At 41.2% G+C, this 27,224-nt stretch overlaps 1 protein-coding gene across 5 annotated transcripts in view; it reads left to right on the plus strand.

Moving 5' to 3' along the window:
* Positions 1-23,467, plus strand: part of CDC42BPB (CDC42 binding protein kinase beta) — a 100,436-nt gene extending 76,969 nt beyond the window's left edge. The window contains exons 22-39 of one of the 5 annotated variants that reach the window (XM_064168278.1): positions 875-925; positions 2,041-2,130; positions 2,547-2,621; positions 3,001-3,106; positions 5,417-5,553; positions 6,120-6,259; positions 7,763-7,844; positions 10,385-10,601; positions 10,997-11,059; positions 13,685-14,281; positions 16,964-17,061; positions 17,174-17,258; positions 17,403-17,523; positions 17,614-17,731; positions 18,660-18,698; positions 18,826-18,937; positions 19,031-19,101; positions 21,696-23,467. In XM_064168278.1, the coding sequence (XP_064024348.1) occupies positions 875-925; positions 2,041-2,130; positions 2,547-2,621; positions 3,001-3,106; positions 5,417-5,553; positions 6,120-6,259; positions 7,763-7,844; positions 10,385-10,601; positions 10,997-11,059; positions 13,685-14,281; positions 16,964-17,061; positions 17,174-17,258; positions 17,403-17,523; positions 17,614-17,731; positions 18,660-18,698; positions 18,826-18,937; positions 19,031-19,101; positions 21,696-21,827 (2,334 nt within the window). In that variant the 3' untranslated portion in view covers positions 21,828-23,467. The remainder of the gene's footprint in view (positions 1-874; positions 926-2,040; positions 2,131-2,546; positions 2,622-3,000; positions 3,107-5,416; positions 5,554-6,119; positions 6,260-7,762; positions 7,845-10,384; positions 10,602-10,996; positions 11,060-13,684; positions 14,282-16,963; positions 17,062-17,173; positions 17,259-17,402; positions 17,524-17,613; positions 17,732-18,659; positions 18,699-18,825; positions 18,938-19,030; positions 19,102-21,695) is intronic. The other 4 variants (XM_064167964.1, XM_064168120.1, XM_064168049.1 and 1 more) reach the window with 4 other exon arrangements.
* The last annotated feature ends 3,757 nt before the right edge of the window (positions 23,468-27,224 follow it).

A 27,224-nucleotide genomic window follows, 5' to 3' on the forward strand; every position in this document is an offset into this window, starting at 1 on the left:
ACAAATCACAACTATAAGTGGGCGTTTCGCTTCAGAAGGTTTGTGCATTCCTGGAGGAAGAAGCTGTTCAATGCAGCATTGAATCACATTTCCTTACTTCACGGATTCTTGATCCAACATTTTTCTGGGTGTTTTTTTTATTTATTTCCTTTTTCAGGAAATACAGACAGTTTAGGATAAAAACAAGAACTTGAACTGGAAAGAACAATCTGTCATAGAGCTCAATTAAAGGACTTTTGGTTAAAACTTCAGAGCTCTCTGTTTAGATTTTATATCTGAAATGTGTACTCTGCTTTTTAATTATTTTGATTTTTTTTTTTAATTGTCACTGTTGCTCAAAAGTAAGCCCATGGACATGATGTTCCAGTAGCAAAATGTCCATGCTGGCTTTTCTGATGAAGCACCAAAATGTGCTGTGTGGATGAGGTGGTGGAAAGAGAGAGAAACATGGTATATGCTGCTAAGTAATGTTTTTTACCTACTGACCTTTATATTTCAAAACATTGCATTTAAAAAGTATCAGACATACTCAAAATGGTAAAGTGTAGGATATCAAGCCCATAGGTAATCAAGTTTGCATTCAACAGATCCTGCAATAAATATGTAGTCAATATAGAAGTGCAGGTGACATCTTCTGATAAATTACCTTTATTTCTGATACTATACTTAATGACTTCCATTAACAAGGTTGGTTTTTTTTTCACGTGTGCTTATACAAACAGTCCATGTTATCTGTGCTGGGTTAATTTAGTTTTAACAAATATCATTTGGCCATATAAAAGATTTTATTTAGCTAGCCTGCTAATATGGTATGTGAAGTTTTCCTGTGGGTGATAAGTGATCATTTTTATCCCTCATATCCGTTACAACAAAGGACTCTGTTTCTTCTTCGTCTACATCTTCTCTGCTAGCCTTTTGGGAAGAAGTAAGTTTTTGCTAGTAGTTTTGTCTCCGTACTTTGTTGTGACCTGTCATAGTAAAAATGACCTTCTAAAATTAGATATTTTTCTTCCTTACCTTCTCTGTAACTTAATCCACTAAATAGAACTAGCTTAGTTTTCTTTTAATTCCTCTTCACAGGCTTACTTTTTTATCATTTGGCTGTGTGGCTAAAGCTGAATCACACATAGCATTTTATTAAAGGTCATATTACATAATGGTACAATTTGATCATAAAATGACCCAGCCCTACCAATCAATTCAAAACAAAACCAATATTTGAATGTACTTAGTGAGCTAACTGAACTTGAGCCATCTTCCCATCTAAACTGACTGGGAAGTGAGTGATTCATGAGTTGTTGCCTTTAATGCTAATTCACATTGATGTGAAGTCTAATCTGATGTTCGTTAATCATGATTTTTATGATGTCCTTGGAGTACTGCAATACAAACAGTATCCTGCTTCCAAGCCCAGCTTCTTTAGCTATGAAATTGTAGCACACTTCCCCCTTGTGCTGACAATTAGTAGTTACTAAAGTAAGTGTGAAATCAATAGAAGGCTCGTAGTGGATGCCAGTCTTAAATTTTAGTCAAATGTAAGACAACCTGATTAAGTAGACATGATTCTTTTAGTGAGGCCAACCATTTTTAACAACTTCATAAAAGATTTGTAGTACTACTTCAAGATTTTTTTTTCTTGTGACAAAATTGTTAGCTCGTGTGCTAGAAAATTCCTTGTGCAGTAAGCTACCATGAGAGATAAGCTGTTTTATGGATGATTGGCAAGCTTCTCAAACGTTATTCCATACCTGCATGCAAGAGATTATACACGACCTTGCTGGCAGAAGAAGGCTGTTGCAGCATTTACGCTTCCCACTATGAGGTTTTGCATTTCAGTATTTCCAGCTTTAAAGCTTTTCCATCAGGTGGCAGGGTTTGTTCAGAAGAAAGATTGATTATTTTTTTTCCAGAGTGGGTTTTTACATGTATGTGTACCGCATATAAAAATCAGCACTGTTTTTCATTTCCATTTTGTTGAGATGAGAACGCTTCATCAGATCTGTGCTATCTAATGTAACATATTTGCTTTCACTTTTGCAGACCAGTTCTATTAGTGAGCAGGAAATGCAGGGTCCCAAGTCAGAAGTTTCACCATCTACTTCAGTTGTAACTGCAGAGCAACAAAAAGAAGTAAGAAAGCTGTAGTTTGACCCTGTAGTGTCTTGTTCATGATAAATACACAACATTTATTGTCAAGACACCAGATTGAATGTTGCTTATTTGCAATATGTCAGTGTTAATTGAACCTGCCTTGAGGACAGTTGCAAATATAACCTTTTTGCTGGCTCTGTGTATGTTGATGTACTATCATTTTCATATGTTTTCTGTATGGCTGCGTGTTTCTTTGTGTGCAGGCTTTCCTGTGAGTGCTTTAAAACACAATCTGTTTCTCTTAAATCAGAATGGCAACGTTTATGACGATTACATTTTTGATGATTCTCAAAAAGAAAAAAAAATAAATCAGAAAACAATAAGCTTTGCCACTCCAATCTTGAAACAAATTCTTGAAGCCTCACTTTGCTCAATTACAGTTTTTTGTGATTCAGGAACCAATTCGGCTTCAGAGGATGCCTGCTGCTCCTTCCCCCACCATTCAATCCATTTCTCTAGCTGTACCAAAGGTAGGGGGATTGTGCTAACCTTATTATCAAGAATAAAGGAAAAAATAACCATTTATAAGTTAGCCCTCCATGTTTGTTCTTGTCCTGTTTGGGTTTGTCATGTGTGTTAGCTCTGTGTTTTTAATCAGATGTTTCCTGATGCAGGTTGATGGGATTTGTTTTATCAGAAGGGATGATAAAAAGTAGTTGATTGTAGGTTTGGGTTTGAGTGTCTTACGCAGCTACTGTTGTGTTGCAGCACCTTCTACAAGCTGCACTTACTTAAGAGAAGCCTTGGTTTCTTAATGTACACTCTGATATCCTAGAGGGTAGTGAAGGGAGGTGTTTGCATAAGTACAGAAAGTGAAAAGTTGTTTTTTGTCCTGAATGTGTTTTTCAGCCTAAAGCACACCAGCTCAATATCAAGTCATTCACAAGCCCTACTCAGTGTAGCCATTGCACCTCTCTTATGGTGGGATTAGTTCGACAAGGTTATGCCTGTGATGGTGAGTTAGTTAAACTTTTTACTTATTCAGCAAATGTCTTAAAGCAACCATTTCTTTGGCTTTGGGGAGGGAATGGATGGGAAGAGTGGCTGCATCAAACTAGTTTTGGTTTGGTTTGGTTTGTTTTTTTTGTGTAATCATCAGACTTCTAAAGTCAAAGAATTAATACCAGCCCTCATGGTTCCTTTTCATATTACTCATCAGTTCTGCTACCACTAGTGCTGTTACAGTGTGAGTTGGGGGAGGCAAGTAAGGCAGTGCTGTTTTCTGTTTCTCTAGTAGAGAAGACTACAGGAATGCTCTGGTAACGTGAATCTCAGTCTGCCTAATTTGTTCTATCCTGATCATAAATCCTGTATGTTGGGTGGACCATTAGCTAGGTTTTTTGGCCTGTAGCCTGTCTTGCTGTCCATTAGCTTGATTTCAGATGCATTCTCTGGAGCATGTGTCTCACTATTGAATTCCATGTTTGGGTATGTGGAGGTGGGTTTTTTTTCCAAGCAATTACCTATCTCTTGATTAGACACATGAACTCAGGAAATAGTCCACAAGCTGTTGAAGACACAATAGTATTAATAATCTTACTGTATTTCTGTTCCCAGCTTAATTCTTGCTGGTGACACCTTCTCCACTAGCAGCTTTAATATCATATTTAGATTGCCACATCTGCCCTTCAGAGCTTTTTCCTGGCAAAAATCTTCCCCAGGAGCACGTATTGCCAGCACCTGCCCTTTGTCTCCTGTTTCTGACAGTTCTGAACTCTTGTTAAACATCTCTTCTTGCAAGTTTGAAATGATCTTTTTACCTTAGCATAGCTATCAACTTGGCTCTTTTTTTTCTTGTATATTTTGATGAAGCTCAAAATCATTATTTTTCCAGTTTGCCTCTTCCAGATCTTGATAGCTGCAAAAAAAAAAAAGTAGAATCACATTGAGACAAAATTAAATATTACCTCATTAGAAAAAAACTTCACAGTGTTCCACTCCCAATTGCTTGCTTTTCCCAATTCCTCTTCTTTTTAGTGCTGGAGACTGGTAAAATACAGCTGCACTTCAGAGGCCTGTGGACCTGGCCTTATCCCCTGGATTTTCCCTATCTTGCAGCTGTTGTTCCTTGATATGCACAGTCTTAAAAAATTATGGTACCTCCTTAAAGAGATGATTAATTTATTAACCAGTCTTGTGGAGCACCTAGAGTAATTTGGAAGCATAACTTTTTGGTAACCTCTGTCCCTCTGGGAGCAGGCACTAGCTCAAAGAATCATCTAAGCATCCTGCTTAGCCCACTCTTTGGCTGTAGCAGAAGGTGTCTGTATCCACCTTTTCTGCAATCCTTTAACCTTTTGTAATTAGAGGAATAGATGTGCACAGGATGTTTGCCAGATGCACTTCTGAGAATATGATTAGGAGGAAGCACAGGATAGATAAGTGCTGTGCCACTCTCACTACACTCCCAAACCTACTAGTAGAAACAGGGTAGCTGGGACAGACTAGGCAATGTCTCTGTGGGAACATCTGGCCCATGAACTGTAGGTTGGATGACTGGATATGTAACTTGTTAATTCATTCCCCAGTCCTTGTAGTCAGTAGCATGTGAAAAGGCATGTATTCTGAGGTTTTTATCTCTAGGGCTTCTGTGTGCAGTGTTCTAGAGACTTCTGTCCCTTGCTGGTGCAGCACAGAGTGGTACATACTGGTACGCAGTAAGAAAGGATGCAACAGTTAGTATGGATGTTTGCTCCTTATTTGACTATGACATATATCTATAGATACATATCTATATATCTATATTTATATATGCCATTTCTATCACACAGTGTTTCAGTCCTTGTCCTCTAGTTTCTACTTTATTATACTTTCAAGTCCATTGTCTGTGTTTAATAGCTTAACCTTTTATTTTTTTCCTTTTTTTTTTAATCTGTTTTAGTTTATTTTGTCTTCACAGTATTCTTGCATTTTTGCATCAGATTATCTTGTCTCCTGTCACTGGCCTGTAATTTTTATTTCTCCTTTATTAATACTTTTTTGTGACTGGATTACTGGAAAAAGCTTTCCTAAGTTGCCTTGATATGTATACTCAGTTCTTGCCTTTTATGTAAGTAATAGGCTTAAAAGAGAAAATAGAAGCACTTTAGAGAGTATCATGCAATATCTAGATATGTTCACTCTTTTACCATAGTGGACTATGGCAATAATGACTGCCAGTTTCTGTGTGATTAATTTACAGAGAGTTAAGCATAGACCACGTTGATCTCCTGTTATGCCTGACTCATGCACACATTTCACTGTGAATTTTCTCTTTTGTGCTTAGTGTGTTCATTTGCATGCCATGTTTCCTGCAAGGATAGCGCTCCTCAGGTCTGCCCCATACCCCTTGAGCAAGCAAAAAGGCCTCTTGGAGTAGATGTGCAAAGAGGAATAGGAACCGCCTATAAAGGTTATGTCAAGGTAATAGTCTTTTGTTCTTGGACAAGAGAAGAGTACTAAGCTTCACTTACAGCTATGCAGGTTGGAACCTCTAGGCATGTTTAAACAGAACTCCTAAATTGTGCTAAAGCTTTAAGGCTTTGTTTGCCATCTGTGTTACTCATTCAACCTCTTTTGCTTTAGATGTGGGAGTAACAGTTGGGTTTATTACAAGAGCTAAAGCATAGTAGTTTAGTAGCAGGAGAGTTTGAAAAAAAGCATGCTTTAAGAAAGAATTTCTCTTGCTGTTGATGTAAGCATAATATAAAGCTAAACTGCCCTATTGCTTTGGTATTTGTGGAATATACAAGACCCATTATTTATCCTAAAACTGCCTAATATATTTATTAAACTGTAACAGAGAATGGTTGAGCTTAAGGGAGGAAAATTGATTGCTTGATTACTTGACATTTTTCACTCCATTTTGAAGGGCAAAGAGAATGCATTCTAATTCCATTGATCTAAGTATAAGCTTTTCTGAATGTTCCTGCTTTCTGTGTCCACTACATGTGCTTACATTTAATAAGCAATCAGTTATTTATACACAGGTCCCAAAGCCTACAGGAGTTAAGAAAGGGTGGCAGAGGGCTTTTGCAGTTGTCTGTGACTGTAAACTGTTCTTATATGATGTGCCTGAGGGAAGATCCACCCAGCCTGGAGTTGTTGCAAGTCAAGTCTTGGATCTCAGGTTTGTATTACTATGACAGAGTAGAAATCCTCTCCTAACAGGAATATTTATTTATAGTGTACAAGAAACTCTACAGTCTTAAGACCTCTCTGATCAGAGAAGACCTATGTTCTCTATGTAGACTGCTGCTAAGTTTAGGATGGATGACTTGGCTCAACAAGTCCCTTAAGTGATTTTATAGTCACTTACACTACAGTCATTAGTATTTACAGTATTAGCATGCCTTTTCCTAGAATTCCATATGCACACATGCAAAATAAATTGGTAGATATTTTTTCCACACCCTGCACTCAGACCTCAGCACTGAGTCACAGATCATCCCACAGTCAGTAGTCTCAGGAACGTTAGAAAGACAGAAGTAGTCTTCCAAAAAAATTCACAGTACAAATGGCTCTGACTCTTCCTTCTCACAGGAGTCATTTTATTCACAGCAAAGGATTTGAACTGCGATCAGAAACTTACAAGAAGGGTTATTTTATTTCAATTTATGGAAATATCAAAAAAGTGTAATACCTTTTAATGTTACATCACCTTCTGTCTCTGTTGAATATAAAGTTTGCATTCACAAGCACCTTGATTTATATTTTTTCCAGACAGTGGTGCCATGGGGTTGCTCCACTGCTGCTGCTGTATTCCCACATTTATTCTCTGAGAATTGTCAGCATCAGGTCTGTCTGACTTGTTGGCAGTGGGAGCAGAAGCACAAAAGTATTGCAGATAACAGCCTTCACATCAGTACATGGCTTGAAGCAACTCTAACAAATATTGTGCCAACTGTCCTGTGCTTTATCTGCTTATTTGAGCTGCCTCTTTGAGTCTGTCTTGTGAGGATTTTTAGATGTTTTAATGGCCATTAACCACCACAGCTATGAATTGTAGTGGGGGCAAGTTTCAGGTGTTAGTGTCATCTTTACACTAAAATTGGCAATAGTCATCAACTTGTTCAAATTCAGCTTAAAAAGGCTTGTGTAGACTAGCCCTCTGGGGTGGAGCACTCTGAAATGCAAAAGTTGTTCTGATGCCTGTTTATTTTACTGTAGTAGAGAATGAAGTCTAGCTGTTTTGAAAACCCTAATTCGAATTCCACAGAGTATAATTAAGGTCCCAAGAGCTTTTTATGTAATTTTGTCTTTTTTTCCAAAGACCCCTCTCTTGCTATACATTGAGGTATGACTTACTCATTTCTAATGTGGCTGCTGGGCTGGAAGAGCAATATTCTTGCTGTTAATTGTAGAATAGGTGTGATCAGTAAAGCAAAGCTACAAAAAGCCACCCCACTTAAATGGACAGAGTTACACATACTGAATGCTGTAGAGACGTAACTAAAGCTTGTGAGTTGTTAAGGGCAAGGACAGTTGGAGCATAACAAGGCAGTTGTGACCTCTGTGTGGTGATGGAAGATTGCAGCCTATTGAAGCAGTTATGATTTTGCTGAGTAACATTGGTGTGTCCATACTGCTGAATAACATTGGTGTCTGATTCTCTTGCTCCCTTTCTCACTAGAGATGAAGATTTTTGTGTGAGCTCTGTCCTAGCGTCGGATGTAATACACGCAACTCGTAAAGATATTCCTTGTATATTCAGGGTATGGCTACAAATTCACTCTTAAAGAATATGCCAGTTAAATACCAGTGTTTTGCTTTGGTAGTGAAGTGTGTTACCCCTACTTAATGTTTATTAAATTATACAGAAGTACAAGAATTTACAAGGGGTGCTGAAATGTACAGGAGAACAACACGGTACTCCTTTTGTAACAGAATCGTAAAGAACAAAGTTCTGCTTATTTTGCTGCTTCCTTGTATATAGAGTTTGTCCTTTTTTTTTGTATTTTCTTGACCCATATTCAGTATGGTTTTGTCTTCTCTTCCACTGCCATTACCAGGTCCTAGTTTTTGTTTCTTGGCTGTGGAGGAGTCTTGTTTTAGGAACTGATGCTGTACCAGAGCAGGCTGTAGTTGAGTTACACTCACTGATTCTAGTTTGCTTTATATTGTCCTGTATTAAAAAAATACCTTCTTTCATTTCATATATAAGCATTATAGGGAAAAAAATTAATTAGCTTAATTATAATATCCTCTTTGATGCATGCTCAATCTGAATGCTGTATTTCATTTTTAACAAGAGGAACTTCTTTCCTAAGATGTATATGCAGTATATTTAATCAGGAGTTTTAAAACACAGGGATGAGTGCATTAGTAGCCCATATATATATAAAATCCCTTGTGTTTGAATACAGAATCTTGCTGTTTCCAGCATCTCTGATCCTAAGTTATTTCACGTCAAGTCAGTGAAACATGGAACTCAAAGAACTGACAGTCACATGCAATCCAAATCATTTGGTCCTTTAGGGTTTTACTTGGGAAATGTCTTGGCTATTTGACTGCTTCTGTGCCTTTGCTTTTCTGCTCTTTTGTACAAATATTTCCTGCAGTGGATTTTCATCCTTTAGTTTGCTACTACTTTTACCTTCTTTTTCATCTTGTTTCTACACACTCTGGGGGTTTTAATTCCCATCTCCTGTTCCCATCTCCTGCTCTCCTTTCAAATTAGCAAATGTGGGATACTATGGGGAAGGACTTCTAAAGAGAGAAAGTGAGCTGGTGGTTGATTTGTTTAAGAACAAGGCTTCCACAGATTTACCCTGCCTGACTTGCTACTATAATTTCTGCTTCCATTTTTTAACTGTAAGGAAAAAAAGTCTGTTGTCAGATATCCTCATGTAAGAATATTTGCATGGATAGACATGACAAAATGTCTCCATAATTTGACTGGATTACCCCTTACTAAAGAGATAAAATGGAAGCCTGGTGCACAAGTATAACCATTTAGATACCCCACTGGCAGGAACCAGAGAAGATGCAGCCAAAGTCCCATCTCTTTTCTAAGTTTTAAGTCCTTCAAAAGAAGGAATCCCTAAAACTGTGGAAATAAGTAATACCTGATGCAAGACAGTGTGTTTTCTTAATTTCATTTAATTCTAGATTGGCATCTTGCTGACATGCTGACAGTGTGGCTTCTGCACAACAGTTAAAACTGTTACTTTACGTGATCTGTGTAAAAATGTGCTCCTTCTTTCATATTGGTGGCCCAACAAAGACAGATTTCTATTTCTTTTGGATCTTCCACCAGCAGAAAGCAGTACCTGAGCACTGCCAAACACCAAAATATTGCCACCTCTGAGTCGCCATGAAATCAAGAGGAGGAAGAACTTGCCTCTCAGTGGTAACCAGTTTTTAAAGCTGGATGCTAGGACATCCTTGCATCCAGACACTGCAGTCTAAGTGCTGCCATCAGTACATTTTTATTAGTAATGTAAGAGTGTCTGTTGTGGTGGAGGCCTTCCACAGCTTAGCAGTTTGAGTTAAGAAGCCTTGACCCTCATAACAAATGCTGGATTTTTGAATGATGAGTATTGCTACATACATTGTAACCAACTTACCCATTTTTTCTGCATTTGAGGAGGAACACATGGTGATACATCAGAGGGAAGACCATAGCTGAAGTCTGGTTTTATTTTTATCAAATTTAGAAATATCACCTGTTATGCCTCTAAATTTTTGAAATATTAATGCTTAGTAACAGTTTAGATCTGAACAAAGCTCAATGCAGACCAATAAGAGCTATGAGCAATTGCAAAGTACTCAGTTCTTTTCCTAATACTCTTCACTTGCCTCTTACTTCTGGAGTTCTGTCTTTGACATCCTATTTATTTCTGGAGTTCTGTCTTTGACATCCAAGTTTATTTTCAGACATATTTTATCTTTAAGATGAATGTTACTGCTTAATTCACTCTTTCAGGATGCGTATATAGTTGCATAACCACATCATCTGTCTTTATAGTGATTTTCTTGTCAAGGCATATAGGCTGAAGGGGTGTCATTCCATGTGTGATTAGTTGCAACCTACAGTTTTGCATTTTTGGGTCTTTTTTTGGGTTTTCTGGTTTGGGTTTTTTTTTTTCTGTTCAACTATTGTTACTCTAAAAGTCTTTTGTGAGGGCTGGTGCTGGCTGATGACCTGCTTGTTTTGTTGTTTATTTTACTTTCATAGTTCTGTCATATTATAAACTGCACAGAAAGTACTTTTGTTAGTCTTACTAATTTACCTTTCTCTGTCTGTTAAAAGGTGACAGCTTCTCTCTTAGGTTTACCTTCAAAGTCTTGTTCTCTACTGATCCTGACGGAAAATGAGAATGAGAAGAGAAAGTGGGTTGGAATCCTAGAAGGGCTGCAGTCTATTCTGCACAAAAACAGACTGAGAAACCAGGTTGTACATATTCCACAAGAAGCCTATGACAGTACACTGCCTCTTATTAAAGGAAGCTTAGCTGCTGCTATTGTAGGTATGTTTGGTTTGAGTTTTGTGAGCATGTGAGAGTTGTTGCAGCTTTTAGCTGGGCTTCTTGAATGACAATACTGACAACTTGAAATAAATTCCTCAAGAAAATTCCTTCATAGGAATTTAATAATGGAGCAGAAATGCTAATCTTGCATTTATATTCAGATTTCTTCACTCAGGGTAAATAATAACTGTTTAGCTGTTTAACAGGTTGTTTTAGCAACATGGTATGTAGCATGCTTTTGACAGACTGCATGAACTTAAGCAAACTTGATTTGCTGTTCAAAAATCTGGTTTTCCAGATTTTTTTCCAGCTGTTCAAATTAAATAATCTACTTTAAAGAAAAGATCAAGTGTTGCTGAATTAATAGACTTTTTTTTTCCCCCCTCCTGGTTTAGATCGAGATAGAATAGCAATTGGTTCAGAAGAAGGACTGTATGTGATAGAAGTGACCCGTGATGGTAAGTTAGGCCATAATGCATGCAGTAATTACATACAGAATAATCAGCTCCATAACTTTTAGTGCTGTTACAATATAGGCCACGCAACAGCCCTCTATGTATAGCAAGTATTAAGCACTCAAATAATGAGAAAGAAAAGTAGCTGTGAGATATAAGCACCAATATGGTCATTACTGTTACATTTCATTTCAGCCGTGACTGGCTGAAATTAAAGGGATGAGTTATTGGGCATATTGGGACACATTCTCACCTTAACTGCGTTCCCACAGTAGGCAGCATAATGCTTCAGCACACAGACACTGTACTAGCTACGTCTTGAATTGAGTGAGAAAGGCATGGAAACAGACTTGTTGCAACCTGCCCCATCAGAGAATTCAAACTGCCGTGAGATAGAAGTTAGCCAAACAGTGCAAAAAAACACAACAGTTTGGTGACTTTCCATTAAAGCCACCAGGTGGTTTTGTCTGTTTCTTCCAGAAATTTGACAGCCACCCACATTCTGGTTAAGACCAGTGATGGTCAAAGCAAAAGCCTTACTTGGCCCTTTCCATTATCTCTCTATTTCCCTGGTCCCATGCTTTTTCCTGAACCTTCTTTGCTATTCCCGTTTTTAATGCACTGTGCCCTCTACTTTGGGAAAAATGGGTTCAATGTAGCCTTTTTTTTTTCCACAAGAGACTTGCCATGTATATTCTAGAAATTCACATAGATCATGCCCCGGGTACTACAGCAAAGTGTTCACTGCCCCGTTGCTGGGCAGCACAGGCATATTGCTCTGTGATAGAAGTATTAGGCAAGGGAGTAAGGGAAGCACTTCTTCCTTCCTGATTCTATCAGGAGCAGTGTGGCCAGTAGGACAAGGGAGGTTATTCTTCCCCTGTACTCAACACTGACCAGGCCACACCTTGAGTACTGTGTCCAGTTCTGGGCCCCTCAATTCAAGAGAGATGTTGAGGTGCTGGAATGTGTCCAGAGAAGGGCATCAAGGCTGGTGAAGGGCCTGGGACACAAACCCTATGAGGAGAGGCTGAAGGAGCTGGGGTTGTTTAGCCAGGAGAAGAGGAGGCTCAGGGGTGACCTCATTGCTGTCTGCAACTCCCTGAAGGGAGGCTGTAACCAGGTCGGGGGTGGCCTCTTCTCCCAGGCAACCAGCAATAGAACAAGGGGACACAGTCTCAAGTTGTGCCGGGAAAAGTATAGGCTGGATGTTAGGAGGAAGTTCTTGCCAGAGAGAGTGATTGGCATTGGAATGGGCTGCCCAGGGAGGTGGTGGAGTCACCGTCCCTGAAGGTGTTGCGGAAAGGCCTGGTTGAGGCACTTAGTGCCATGGTCTAGTTGACTGGCTAGGGCTGGGTGCTAGGTTGGACTGGATGATCTTGGAGGTCTCTTCCAACCTGGTTGATTCTATGATTCTGTGATTCTGTGAATTGGGGCTGGAGGGGAAGAAAAATCTCTTTTTCTGTGGCAAAGATTCAACAGCTGATCATTTCACAGGACGTTTCTTCAGACATATCTATTTGTGCAGCTAGGATACCTCAAAAGCATGTAGCTTCTTGATCTAGACAGTCAAAGTCTCTTTCCAAAGTTTAAAGAACTTGGTATCTTGGCTATTTGTGAAAAATGCATGTAATTTCTAGGCTGTCTGGTTCAGGTTTTTAAAGTTACCATTCACAAGTATTTTGTATGCATTCAACTGGCAGAAAAGTGGATGTTTAGAATTGATTAATCTGTATTTATACCCCACATAATACTACTTTCTTGAAAGTGCCTGTGCACCCACAGTCCCAAAAGCAGAACACATTCTGCCTAACCCCCTTAGCTGCCTCTAACACAGTTAAAACCCTTCGAACAGGGAAACTCCCCAGCTTCCATGGGTATTCTCACTTAGAAGCATAGAATCAAACAGGTTGGAAGAGACCTCCAAGATCATCCAGTCCAACCTGTCACCCAACCCTATCCAATCAACTGGACCATGGCACTAAGTGCCTCATCCATGCTTCACCTTCAGTGACAGAATCTCCACCACCTCCCACTTGTCCTCAGTGTTAGAATGCTTTTCCTGGTGGCTGTCCTAAACTCTGTTTCTACCACTTAAGCTCATTCTTCCTGATCCTTTCTCAGTTATACACATACATAGGTGTTTAACGCCTACTTCCTGCACTGCTTTTTTATTTGGCCAAGACATTTGTCAACAGTACAGCATTTAGTTGTTAGAGCATTAAGTGATCAGCATTAAATACTTTGTATTTCTTTGTGTTCTGCTAATTTGATGTTCCTTCATAATTTGCTGAAGATGTTGATGTTTTCCTGAAGGTGGAACCCCTTTCAAAAGATAGTAGAGAGATACAAAATATTTTCTGCATTGATGCTAGGCAATTAAGCAGTTTTTTCCTGCAAAGTGTTGCTGAGACTTTATATCAATCGAGTGAGTGACAGGAGTGCTTTGTTTCATAGTTTGTTCCAGGAATTAATAACAGAGCATCAAACGTGTAATAAATGCTCTTTCTTACCTGGTATGTGCCTGTGTTCAGATACATATTCAGACATCAATACGTAATGTTGCAGTGTTTCCAAGCCCCGTGATTTTCTTCTTCAGCTTACAGCAAGCTCTTGTTTCCTTTGCAGTGATAGTCCGAGCTGCTGACTGCAAGAAGGTGTACCAGATAGAGCTTGCTCCCAAAGAGAAAATTATCATCCTCATCTGCGGTCGGAACCATCATGTGCACCTTTACCCCTGGGCATCTCTGGATGGGTCAGAAGGAAATTTTGACATTAAGCTTGCAGAAACTAAAGGCTGCCAATTGATTACAACTGGAACACTAAAGAAGAGTACTTCAACTTGTTTGTTTGTGGCTGTCAAACGACAGGTTTTCTGCTATGAAATTCACAGAACTAAACCTTTCCACAAAAAATTCAGTGAAATTCAGGCTCCAGGAACTGTACAGTGGATGGCAGTGTTCAAGGACAAGCTCTGTGTTGGCTACCAGTCTGGGTTCTCTCTGTTGACCATCCAGGGAGATGGACAATCTATAAACCTGGTAAATCCTAATGACCCCTCGCTTATCTTCCTCTCACAGCAGTCTTTTGATGCCCTTTGTGCTGTGGAGCTCAGTAATGAGGAATACCTGCTTTGCTTCAGCCATATGGGAGTATACGTCGATTCGCAAGGTCGAAGGTCACGCATGCAGGAACTAATGTGGCCTGCAACTCCTGTTGCCTGTAGTATGTATATGTTTTTCTGTTGCCATATCCCTGTTGCTGCTTTATTTGTCTGAAAATAACCAACATTGTATTCTATTTTCCTTCGATTTGTCTTTCAATAGCTACAGGTTAAGTTTTGATGAATTAACAATATACATGGTTCTTCCTGATGGTAGCTTTGGACATGGTGGTCTCCAGGGCTGAGATCTTGGATTGCTGCAAGAGAAGAAGCTCTGTCTTGTTACAGGACACAGAAACAGGAATAAGAGAAGGCTAAATAACTAATACAGAGAATAGCCCTGGATGCAGGAGAGTTCAAGAGTAGCCTATGAAATTCTTTGAGAGAACAAAGAGAACTCCCCGGAGAGTGTAATGTCTAGTTGTCTATAGGGTGTCTTCTGTGTCCTCTACTCAAAAGTACCATAGAAAGCTGAAGATGAAATGTAACTATAAAGATTCTTACAGATAATAAAACAAGAGGTAAAAATACTGCTTTGGGGAGAACTGATAGCAATTTTTCTCCTTTTAGTTTTAGGGGGAGAATTTCCAAAAAATAATACAGGCAAGTAGGGGATAGTTTTCCGACCACTCTGCTCATTTCAGGGCATTGGTTTATCAGCTAGATAGGACAGAAGCACATGCAGAGCATTTTTCAGTATTCAGTAGACAAAGAAGTCCATGATAAAACCAAGATTTCTGTTTGAAGCTCAAACAGCAGTTAAAATATTTTGAACAATTGCAGGCAAGAAATAGCTTTTTGTTTAAATACTGAAGCAAGTGGTTAAGAACATGTTGGTTTGATCAGGCCAGGCCCTAATAACAGTTTGTTGAATTTTAATTGTCTTGAACTGAAATTGTTTGCTTGCTTTTCACTCTGACCTAGTTCTGTACAGAAGTCTGAAGCTAAGGCCCAAGGAAACGGTGTAGTTGCAAATTTACTTTAAAACACCATTAGCCAAAGCTAATGTTTCCTTTTCCTGTATCAGTTTCAGTTTTTCTTTTCAGCAAACTAGGCTTGCTAGTTAATAGCTTTGCCTGTTATTATTAGAAGCTGTTCTTACTGTAAACTGTTTTATAGCTTTCTTGTATGTGCAGTCCTAAGTGCACTGCCCTAGGGCTGCTTTTGTAGAAAGAACAACTTTTTCTGTTGCCAAAAGAGACTGAATTACTTCCCTTTTCGTGAGCTGTGTACTCCCTCTGCAGTCCTGGCCTCTGTCACTAACGTTGGTGAGTGTATTTCAGCTGTTCCATCTGGAGAGCAACAGATGAGAAATGGTTCCCACCCTGTTGCAGTTTCTGCTATGGTAAAGGACCGTGTTGTAAAGAGGTTTTAGGATAGGATGGAGAATTTGTCTTTAGGGCATTGTTCCCTCATGCTACTTGGAGAGGCTGATGTCTGCGCTAATGCAGTCAGCGCTGTTCTCTTGAGTGGCATTTCTAGGCTGCACTTAAAGCAGCCTAATGTGTTGGCTCTGTGCTGAGTCGGCGTGGATGTTGTGCTTAGCTTCAACATGGTGCAGTACAAAGACTCGGAGACAGCAGGTCTGTCGTGGGCAAGATCAGTGCAGACACTGACCTGTTCCCTTAGGAACCAGTTGACAACTGATCAGGCTCATCAGGTCTTACTGGTAAGTGTTGGCCTTGGCTACAAGCTGTCCAGGCAATAGCAGTTGGTGTTTCCCTCTAATGCTTGATGGTGTCCCTTGATTTGGACATCCAAGCCAACCATGACCCCATATAATAAATATCTGATCCTAAAGCACTTCTGTGGTACCTACTTGTGATAGCTGTCCCAAGGCTCCCTGTGAAGGAATTCAAACAACAGCCCCACAACCTGACTTCAGCTCTTCTAAGAAGATTCTGTGATGTGTTTAATATTCTACTGTTTTATTTTCCTTATGTTTATTGAAGTAGCTCTTATCTCTATTAAGTCCCATAAATTTCTAGTAAGTGCTCTTTGCATCAGGAGAGAGTCTTTGCATGAGCAGAAGCATGTTGATAAGAAGCCCTAGGGATCGCCACTTGTCATTTGACCTAAAACAAACCTGTTTGCTCATATCTTTTATGCTCTTTAGAAAAACAAAAGCAAAACCCCCACAACCAACAGAACACAAAAAAAAAAGAGATGTGTTGTGGGCATCTTTCTGTTAACTTGATGAAAGCAAGCCATACATGAATATCTAAAGTTAGGTTATTGTTATCAAAAGAGGAAGGAAACTGAGAACAGATCCACGTCAGGACTTCATGACCCACCTCACAGACAGTGACCTTATCTTTTCCCCTGCACAGCAGATGTATAGTTAGTTGGCTGCTTCCAAAATGAAGTCATCTACATCTGTAGAAAAGGTGGCTGCTCAGTTCCCACCAAGCAGTACATTTGTATGCATCTGAAAAATTCAGACACTCTTTTACCATTTCATAAAATCATAATCTGAAGTTTAAAAATACCAAAAGGCTCAAATTTAAACCTTTCTATGATGCTGGCAGTTGTCTTTAGCAGAATCTCTTCCAACCCTGATGATACTGTGATACTGTGATAATCTTTTCTCACAGAAATACCCATTTGAATGTGGGGCTGGGAAAAAGTATCTTGAAGTGTATCTTGCACATAGTGGAAAAGTTGTAACTCTTGGGACTTGCTGAAATATGTCAGTTCTGGACTACTAAAACCACATTAAGGTTCTCTCTTTTCAATCTGTGCAGGCTGCAATTCTTCATATGTCACAGTGTATAGCGAATATGGTGTTGATGTATTTGATGTTAACACTATGGAATGGGTCCAGACCATTGGCCTACGAAGGGTAAGTCATTTTCTTTGACTATAGAACTTAATTGAGGTAATTCCAAGTGAAATGGCTTTGTCACATCATATGCTAGGCTTGTGTTAATTCTCTGCCTCCTTCCTTAAAACAGATCAGGCCATTAAACATGGATGGCACGCTCAATCTCCTTAACTGTGAGCCACCAAGACTAATATATTTCAAGAACAAGTTTGCAGGTGAGTAGAGCAAGGGGAGAAATGGGAAAATGACACAAAGCTGAGTAATTTGAAGCGATGTCACCTTTGCATGAAATGAAACTTGTATTGGATGCATCTGGGTCAACGTATACCTCTGTGTGAAATTGCATTGTGACATTACAGCAGGAGCTGTCCTCAGCGTTCCAGAGACATCTGACAACAGCAAGAAGCAAATGCTTCGAACTAGGAGCAAAAGAAGATTTGTATTTAAGGTTCCTGAGGAAGAGCGATTACAACAGAGGCGGTAAGAAATTAATTGCTTATGTAACTTAGTGTAGATAATGAGATGCAGAGACTGGGAGTGCTAATAGTCAAAATATCTCTGTTCTTTCAGGGAGATGCTTAGAGACCCTGAGCTAAGGTCAAAGATGATTTCTAACCCAACAAATTTCAACCACGTGGCTCATATGGGACCAGGAGATGGAATGCAGGTTCTCATGGACCTCCCACTGGTAAAAATCTATTTAAAAGGGAGGGAGATATATGTGCATTTGTCCTTGTTCAGAAAAACTGTAGATGAACTGTGTGGAGTTAAAAGTATTATCTATGTACCAAATTCTTCTTTTAATTCTTACGAGAAAGGTGAACCTTCCTGATGGGCAATGCTTCTAAATCCTGTGCAAGGAAGTACTGTTAGTTGACTTAGGAATGAGACACTGAAAGCAATGGATATCAGTGCCAGGAGCTTGTTAGTCGTTTTGTCAATAATCAGTCTCTCCTCCTTCCTTTTTTCTTGTTTGTCTTGAAACAACAGAATGAATTTCCTTCCCCCTCATCCTCTCGACATTTTGCTCTGGTATCACCTCCAACAGGCCTTGAGCACGTCTATCACGAGCCCTATCTCTGCTGAAATCTCTCTCCAGAGTGACCATTCCTCACTACAAGGCTCCCCTCTTCTTTCTTCCTCTTCCTGTCCCTCCTCTGCCTCCCTAGCCAAGGGTAGGAGTAGCTACAAGCTGCTAGGAACTGAAATGGTGTGCTTGTAGCACTTCATCAGTTCTAGAGCAAAAACAAGGGGGAAAAAACTAAGGCTGTGGAGGTAACTAAATGCATGTAAGTTGCAGTGCTTTATTAGCATTATTTTTATGTTGCATTTAACAAATGGAGCATTTTGGGAGCTATTTTAGTGTTAAATCCATGAGAGGAAAGCACAGAGGTGGACTTCTATGGTTTTGTACCCCTTGTTTTATAGCTACTAGTCGGGCTTTCTCTTGTCCTTCTCAGCTAGCCTGGTTGAGGGTAGTGCATTTGTCCTTTCAGCAGGAGGAGGAAGGAAAGCAGAGCTGTTGGTACAGTCCCTTCCCCTTCATATAGAGAGTTTGCTGGCTGACAGGTTCCAGTGGCTACTTTGAGGCTTAGTTCTTTCTCTGTCTTTCTCAGGGTTTGTGTCTGTTACTGAAAATATGTGGATGTGGTCAAGTAAGTTCAGAGTTTTATTACCAACACTGGGTTGTAATAGCTTCAAAAGCACAGTAAAGTTGTCACGAGTAACAACTCCTAGTTGGATAGCTTTTGTTGCTAACAAGGTGTTTCATTTCAACTGCAGAGTGTCCTACCTGCTGCACAGGATGAAAAAACATGTCCATCTACAGCTAACCTCTCACGGCAGCAGCAGCAGCAGCAGAGAAACAAAACCTATATTTCATGGCCCTCTTCAAGTAAGACTGGAAGCAAGCTTGTCAGTTCTGAGCTTTCATTTATGGCTTCAACACGAGGTGTAAACCTTCCTTTTTTTCCCTCTGTCCCTGCAGGTGGCAGTGATGTGGGAGGAGCTATGCCTTCCCGAAGTATGTCTGATCCTGACCAGGAGTTTGACAAAGAGGTAAAGTATTTATTAAATGGAGACTGACAATATCCTGTTGCTGTAGATTGTTGCCTTTTTCCAATAAACCACATTTCTGAAGAGATACTTCACAAAGACAATGTCCAGTTTGGAATTGTTTTACTTCCACAAATATTTCCTCCAGCCTGCAGCATATGATTGCAAGTTAGATATGCCAGCACAAAAGCGAAGTTGTGAAAAAGTCTTTTTCTGGTGATACTTTAAGAAGTATGTCTTGGATTAAGCTTTGTAGACAAGGGAAGTTAGACTAATTGATGAAATGTCCTCAAAGCTCCTAAAAATGTTCTCTGGGCTGTTAGCATAGAATAGCAAAGTAATATGACTAATTAAGTAATTTTCTGCACTGCCTTAAGGAAGACTTTTTATCACACAACTTGAGAAGGAATCGTATTTTAAAATACATAAACCTGCTTTTAACAAGAGTAAAAGTACGTGCGAGTAGTTCACCAAAGTGGTCATGTCCTGGCCATACAAAACTGGTGTCCCTGAGGCCAAGGGGAGATGGAGATTATTGAACCAGAAATCATACTTGATTTGTTATGGGTGCTGCTACTTCCAAGCTTGCTCAAGCACTGCTGTGCAAAGAACATCTTAGGAGCTATTCCTGTGAGACAAACTCCTAGATCAAGGTCTTTGCAACTTTTTTCTGCTTTTTGGTACCCATAGAATCAACCAGGTTGGAAGAGACCTCCGAGATCATCCAGTCCAACCTATCCCCCAGCCAGTCAACTAGACCATGGCACTAAGTGCCCCATCCAGTCTTTTCTTAAACACCTCCAGGGATGGTGACTCCACCACCTCCCTGGGCAGCCCATTCCAATGCCAATCACTCTCTCTGCCAACAACTTCCTCCTAACATCCAGCTTATACTTTCCCTGGCACAACTTGAGACTGTGTCCCCTTGTTCTATTGCTGGTTGCCTGGCAGAAGAGGCCAACCATCTACAGGTCCAAGTAATGTTCTGGATTCTAAAGAGTGTTTTCCTGAAACCAGTCCTTAGCAGGATGCCTTAATACACCCCAAGTCAAATCATTTGTCCAAAGTGCTGATGACAGCGATGCTCTGACTTCCTTTGTCACGTTAAATAGGCCATTAAAAACACGTGGGAACAGGGATCTCTAAACTCAGGTGCTTTTGAAACTGTCTCCATTTTCAAAGGTGTGCTGATCAAGCACTGTGTCAGTTGACTTAGTTGTTCTGCAGCATCCTTCCCAGACGCCATTACATTCCATGCACTAATGAAAACTGCTGTTTGTAGACACAAGGAGTGATAGATTCTAAGGTTTTTACACTCTTAATAGGTCTTACAGTTTCTTATATGATTTCTTGAATCAAACTCCAGTAGTCTGAAAGTTGAAAAGGGAGGGCCTGGTAACACCTTCTGACTTTATGCTATTTTTCCCGTGGCTTCTGGATTTATTGCAGCCTGAACTGTATCGTGCTAGGATAATCTTGTTATAGATGATCTTATTACTGAGCCATGCAAGACCTTGTGAACAGCATTCTTGAAGGATGTTACCTTTCAATCTATTTGCTAAATATGTATTCCCTTTCTTGAAAATAACTTGCTGCAGTGATACCAGTTTTTCATGTGCAGCATTTTTTAGCTGTGAATGTGTACAATGCTCAGAGTTGTGACTTGCCAAAACAGTGGGAAACTTGCCAGCCATCCTGCTGAAGTGAGAGCAGTCTGTGAAGGCAGATATCCAACAGCCAGTCTAATGCTGGGGGAAATAACTGTGGATGGAATGTTTTTATTAGATACTGGCGTAGGGCAGCTCCAATAAGTATATTTTGTTTCCAGAACTTCAGTCTGGTACTTGGCAATTCACTTCACTTCACATGCTTGTCACTTGCTGTTTTGTAAACAGTTCATATGCTTGTTTCCTTCCTTCTCACCAAGCTGAAGATGATTTGTCCTTAATTGATTGCATGTTTATACATGCAGATGTATCTGCTCCTGGGCTATAAGAATAATAAAATCAACCAGGTTGGAAGAGACCTCCAAGGTCACCCAGTCCAACCTATTTCCCAGCCCTTTCCAGTCAACTAGGCCATGGCACCAAGTGCCTCATCCAGTCTTTTCTTGGAACACGTCCAGGCACAGCGACTCCACCACCATTTGGATTTGCCATTCCAATGGCAAATCACTCTGTCTGTGAAGAACTTTCTCCTAACATCCAGCCTATACCTCCCCTGGCACAACTTGAGACTGTGTCCCCTTGTTGTGTTGCTGGGAACTGCTTTTAAAATGCAGGCTGGTAAATTCACACCAATAGTCGACAGCTAGATACATTCCACCAGGAGAGCTGTGCAGCAGCTGAAGAAGTGGGACTTGCAATGTAGCAGTGTCCACTACTTGGCCATAATTCCTGATACATCAGAAGGTTACCTTCAGGACCTCTCTGCAGCCTGTTGAAGATAATGGAAGTATTGGCATGAAATTAATCTAATGCACACTGCATCATATATGTTGCTTGCCCTAACTTGAGTGCCTTTGAAACCTTACAGGTGTAAAGAAATGGTCTTAAGCATAATTTTTATGTGTCTGTGTTATTGTTTCTCGTTAACAGCCTGATTCAGACTCCACCAAACACTCTACACCATCCAACAGCTCAAATCCAAGTGGTCCTCCAAGTCCTAACTCTCCTCACAGGAATCAGCTTACACTAGATGGACTGGATCAATCAACCTGTGATGCATAACACCTACCGCTCTCACCCTTCTGGCTTCAATCTTCCACTACTCCGTGGAGTATTCAAGAGCAGGGCAAAGCTGTCTCAGATGCTAGTGCCAAGACTGACACTGAATCTCTGGTGTTGTACAAGAATAATTATATGTCCAGATTGTAGATACAAACTATTGAAATGAAGAAAATTCTTTACTAAATAGCGATGGAGCTTTTTATGCAGAATTGTTCACCGCTCAGTTATGGTTGGTTCCTTTCTGCACAGCTGTGATACAGTTTTATTGCATAGGAGCATTTAAGGCCACCAGTAAATAGTCTTATTCTTTATGCTGAGAAAAGAAATAGAGAGAGATACTGATAATGTTGCTATAATATCAGGAATATTATTTTTCTATAGAATGATGTAATGTCTCATTAGCAGGAAATCCTTTTAGACACAATTTGGACCTCTAAATAGAAAATGCAGGCAGATCTAGTTACATCCTCAGATGAATACTGTTTTCCCCTTTCCTCGTAACTCTTTGTTTCCTAAATCTTAAGGAGAATGCTAGGAAGCTGTAAGGTTGTTTCCAACATCAATAGATCCACCAGGAAGTCAAATAAAAGTTGGTTATAGTTTTGTGGCCTTTTAATTCATCTTAGCCATTACATATATACAGCTGCATAACTCTCTTTCTATCTTTCTACCAACTTTTTAGTCTTGTACATAGGACTGTTGTCAGTTACCTTTTACCCATATCCTGCTTTTTAGTCCTCGTCAGTCAGTCATTAGTCAGGGCTTTTAAAATACTGGTAATTACTGCTGTGAAAAAAAGTTTTACTCCTAGTTCCTGCCTGTCTCCTCCTGAGAAGTTGTTTCTCCTGGGATTTTTGGTGTAAGGACACACTACGTTGTTAGCTAGAGAGCCTTCTCGTAGTTGCGTTGCCCTCGAATTCTGCTTGACCTAAGGGACTATGTCGCACTAAAGATCAGTCTGTTTCCTCAGTTACCAAAGTGGAACGTGAAGGATGTGTCACTGGGGGTGCTGCTTTTCTCATTAATTGTATCCTCACCTGCATGAAGACCCCATGATTATTAAGCAAGTATTGATCATGTAGAAAAATGCACAACACACTCCTGTATATTTTGCTATGGCCCACGTGCAGTGGTGATGTTTTGCGTGTATATTTAATCTCATGCTTCCATGTATTATACATTTAGTAATCAAAGGTTTGTGACCATGTTTCATTAAAAGCTTGTAATTAATTCACTGGCTGGCATATCCAGTTTGTCATTGTCACACTAGTGTGCCTTCTGTGCCAATTTTATGACAGTTGGATGTCACTTATTTAAAATTTGGTTTAAATGGGCTAAGGATATACCAATGGCTGATGTTCTTTTCTGAGACACTGTATAGGACGTGCACTTATCTTTAGTTTCAACTGAGTGTTCTAGTCAACATTTAATCCTGTTACATTAAGTGTTTGACAGTACTTGCTCTTCTTCTCAGGCTCTTGATAAAGGAGCTCAGTTAGAGCTGGACACTACTGCTTTGGGGGTTTTCTGGTTTTTACTTTTTTTAATGTAAGTCTAAGTCTTTGTAATTATTGAATTGTGAGAACATTTTTGAACAATTTACCTGTCAATAAAGCAGAAGAGGGAGGTTTTAAAGTTCACAGTTGTCTGTCTTGACATGTGGAAACAGTCCGCACTGACATCCGCTTTAGTTTCATGGTACATTTGCTCTGTTCACCTGGACATTCTATATGTACTGAAAGACACTCTGAAGCTCCTGACCTGAATGCTGCAAGAAAGGTTTGTGTTTCTGCATGTAAATGCATGTTCAGGAGCATTGCAAGTCCTTTTGCTGGAATACAGTGCTGAAATTTTGCGCCCTTGGTTTGTGTTAGAGTTGTCATTTCACTGAGTTGCTGGCCCTGGTAAATTGTTTTTAATGATTTATGTGACTCAGCGTGGCAAGGAGGCTACAGGAGCTGCTCAGGCATCTAAAGTATGATAAAACAATAAAGACTCGACTTGTTGTCAAAGCAGAAGTCCCAACGAGACAGGAACATTTCAAAGATGAGTGTGTGAATGGTGCAGCCCTTCAGTATAGTCCCCCTCGTGCTTCAGTATTTGAGCACTGTAGAGCTCATGGTATCTGGAACAGAGCCAACATCTCTAGTCCTGGGTAATCATTCCATGTGGAGTGCCTGAATGCTCCTGGATTGCTGCTTCTTTTGTCCCACTCATCTTGCTCCATCTAGCATTAATGAGGTCAATGAGGAGAGGCCTAGGTGGCTATTTTGGACCCTGGTGTTCCTTGCTTGACCAAACCTACTTGGTCAAGGCCAGCAGGCTGGGCTGAGTCAGCTTGGGAAGGTGCCCTGTGCCCTGGGGATGGGGGTGGTAGCTGACAGGAGGTTCGAGGGCTGTGTGCCGGAAGCCTTCTCACAAGTATTTCATGTTAATCATCTTTGACTTTTAAAAAACGTTTCTGCTGCTCTTGAGCTGATTTTTCTCTGTACAGTGAGGGCTTAGGATGACAACAGTCTTTAATTATGGGGGTATTAAATCATAGCACTCAGCAGTGCCAGAGCTTGGTTATAATTTAAGCAGGAGAACGTTTCTAGAAAAATAAATTAATTGCTCAGTATGAATACATTATTCTTTTTTTTTTCCTACCCCTCAAGTTTAGCAAAGCAGAACTTCTTCCTGAGTCCTCCACTGCAGCCCTTTCCAAATCTTTTATTCCCTTAAGGCTTCTGATTCTGGTTACCTACAGAGTCCTCCTAAGTTAAGCCATTGGGAGAACTTTCAGAAAGGCAGAAATTCAGGTCTCTGTGTGAAGTGTTCCTCCAGTGGTGCACTTTCTTCTCCCTGCAGACTACCAGTCTAATATCACAAGCGAAGAGTTAAGTTATGCAAGGAATGAGGATCACTTGGTCTCTCCCTCTGCCTATTCCATTTTCAAAGAGGCATTCCATCATGTCCTGAAGCTGGGCAAGGGGTGTGCCACTCACCAGAAATGTTCATCACTTCCAGCATGGATCCTTGCCCCAATAGGCTGTATACTTTGGAATACATTCTGGTGTCGCTTGCTATCCAAGAAACGGAACTCATCCGCTAGCACCTCTGCAGCACAGATGTGCTTGGAACAGCTTTCTTAAACGGGTGTAAGCTGCTAAGGAGGTGGGGCATATACACTGGCTTTGTTTGCAGGGTAAGTGCTTACCACAGCCAAGCCACAGGGAGGGCATCCTCATTGTTTTGCACAATGCCGGATTAGGCATCCCTGAGAGAAAGTGATGAGTAAAGCTTAAGAGCTTTACTGGTAGTCTAAAGCACCGAGAAGCAGAAAAGCCTTTGAGGGTAGAGATGACTTTGAGGCCTGAAGGTGCAGCTAAGCAAAGGAAGGTGTCTCATCATGACTACAAACCTTGTCTTGCTGAGTTTAGCCTGTTTTAAAAGGGAAAGGGGAAAAAAGATAGCATTCTTGCACAGTGGTCTACTGGAGCATCTTCAGTTCCATTTCATGCTCTGCCAGCTTGTTTGAAGCAGCACTGGCAGATAGAAGTGAGGACATACCAAAAAGTAGTGTTCTCCTGCCCAGGCACTACTGCCTGTGCAGTGGCAGCAGTTCTGAACTTGCCTTCTGTCTGCTTGCACGCTTGCAGATGTGGCTCCCCTCTCACTGTCCCCTTTCTTGGCAGCCTTGGGTTCCTTGTAGCTTACGAGGCAAGAGCTGCAGCTGCTGCTACCCTTGCCCATTGCAGAGCAGCCACTTTCCTAGAGGTTGACAGCCTCTGCCCATGGCATAGGCTGCCGTGGGCAGGCAGGCAGGAAGCCACAGTGCTTGGAAAGAGCCAGCATGATCTCTGTCCTCCCTTACAGTGCCTTTCTAACCGTGTTTCTGTAGGCCGGGGGTGATGACGAGTCTGGACATCAGCTGCATGCCTGTTGCAGGATGCCGGAGAAAGCCAAATGGCAGAGCATGGTCCACGGGCGAATGATGCTCAGACTAAAGTTGCGGGCAGGGTTAGGTGAGGACAGGAACAGAAGACGGCAAGACGTGCTCAGCAAGTGAGAACTGCAGTGCTGTGCTCCAGCCAGAGGAGGAACATGAACTCAGTAATCAGCCGGTTCCACGTCCTTGCAGCAAATACTTCCCCTGCTCCCAGTAAGCCGCAGCGCTTTTTTTTGTCACCTGACTGCCCAGGTTTACGCAGCTTTATTGGTCCTGCTCTCAGGTAAAACCCTCGGAGTTGTTGCAGCACCGCCTGCTTCCCGGTTCCTTACGCAGTGCCAGCTCAGGAGAGCAGTGCAGATGCGGACGGAGGAGACGGCCACAGTTCTGCTGCCGCCCCGCAGCGCCTTGGCCAGCTCCTGCGCTTGGATAGCGCCAGACCCTGCCAAATGCCCTGCCCTGCCCTCCCTGCTGCTTCCTCCTGCTAAAACCAAAACGTAAAAACCCCTCCAGAAATGGAAAGGAAAAACAACAAACCAAACACCAAAGCTACGCTGGGCCAGGTCTGTTTGCAGGCTTGGTGGTATTTTGAGCGCTGCTTCTCGGTCTGCACAACTTCTGTGAGCGGCTGCCCCGCACGGAGGGAGGGCACAACGACGCCAGCTGGTGTCCGGTAATGATGCGCAGGTTACCTTTTCTTTTGAGACCCCAGGAAGCAATGGCCCGGGAGATCTTGCCATTAACACTAATGCGCTTTGCATTAGTCTGTTGCAGCAGGGAACCCTTGAATCTCAGGACCAAGAGCAAAACAAAGCCACCGAGTGCCCAGCCTCGGCAGCATCAACCGCCCCTCTAATGTGCTGCTTAGCAAAGATGTCTGTGACTTAAATGCCTTGTTTAGTCAGGATCCCGGGAGAGACTCTTACATACCGAACCCTTTTGTGTCACCCTGCCTGCACCACGGGCTGTCTGCATATGTAGTGCACAGGGTATGGTCATGAATCCAGCTCCAGCAGCTGTTGGTCCCCAGCATGGTAAACTGACTCTGGTGCTTCGGCTTTTTTCCTGCAGAGCTCCCACTGCCTGCAACCCTTTCTGCACAAGCAAGCAGGCATGGCTCCTGAAGGAAAAGTACAGGACGTGCTCTGCTAGTGCACTGACAACAATTGATCTCTCTTTTAATTAAAGCCGCTGTTGTAAGTGACCCCGGAGTTGCTAATGAGTTTCAAAAATGAAGCCTTGCCAGCAGCAGCTCTGTACACCCCAATATCAGGGGTGACCAGGCGGTGAGCCATGCTGCAGGGTGGCCTGCCTCTCTACATGAGGCTGTGCCAGCAGCTGCATGTCCCCCGGGGCCATCTATCACATGCCACGACCCATGCTGAAATTCCCATGTGCCAGGCAGGACACAGAGCTGATGTCCTTATCTGCTCACTGGGGAAGGGCCATCCTGCCACCATCCTGTG

The sequence above is a fragment of the Pogoniulus pusillus genome, chromosome 1 (assembly GCF_015220805.1).
Source record: "Pogoniulus pusillus isolate bPogPus1 chromosome 1, bPogPus1.pri, whole genome shotgun sequence".
In the NCBI taxonomy this organism is placed as follows: Eukaryota; Metazoa; Chordata; class Aves; order Piciformes; family Lybiidae; genus Pogoniulus; species Pogoniulus pusillus.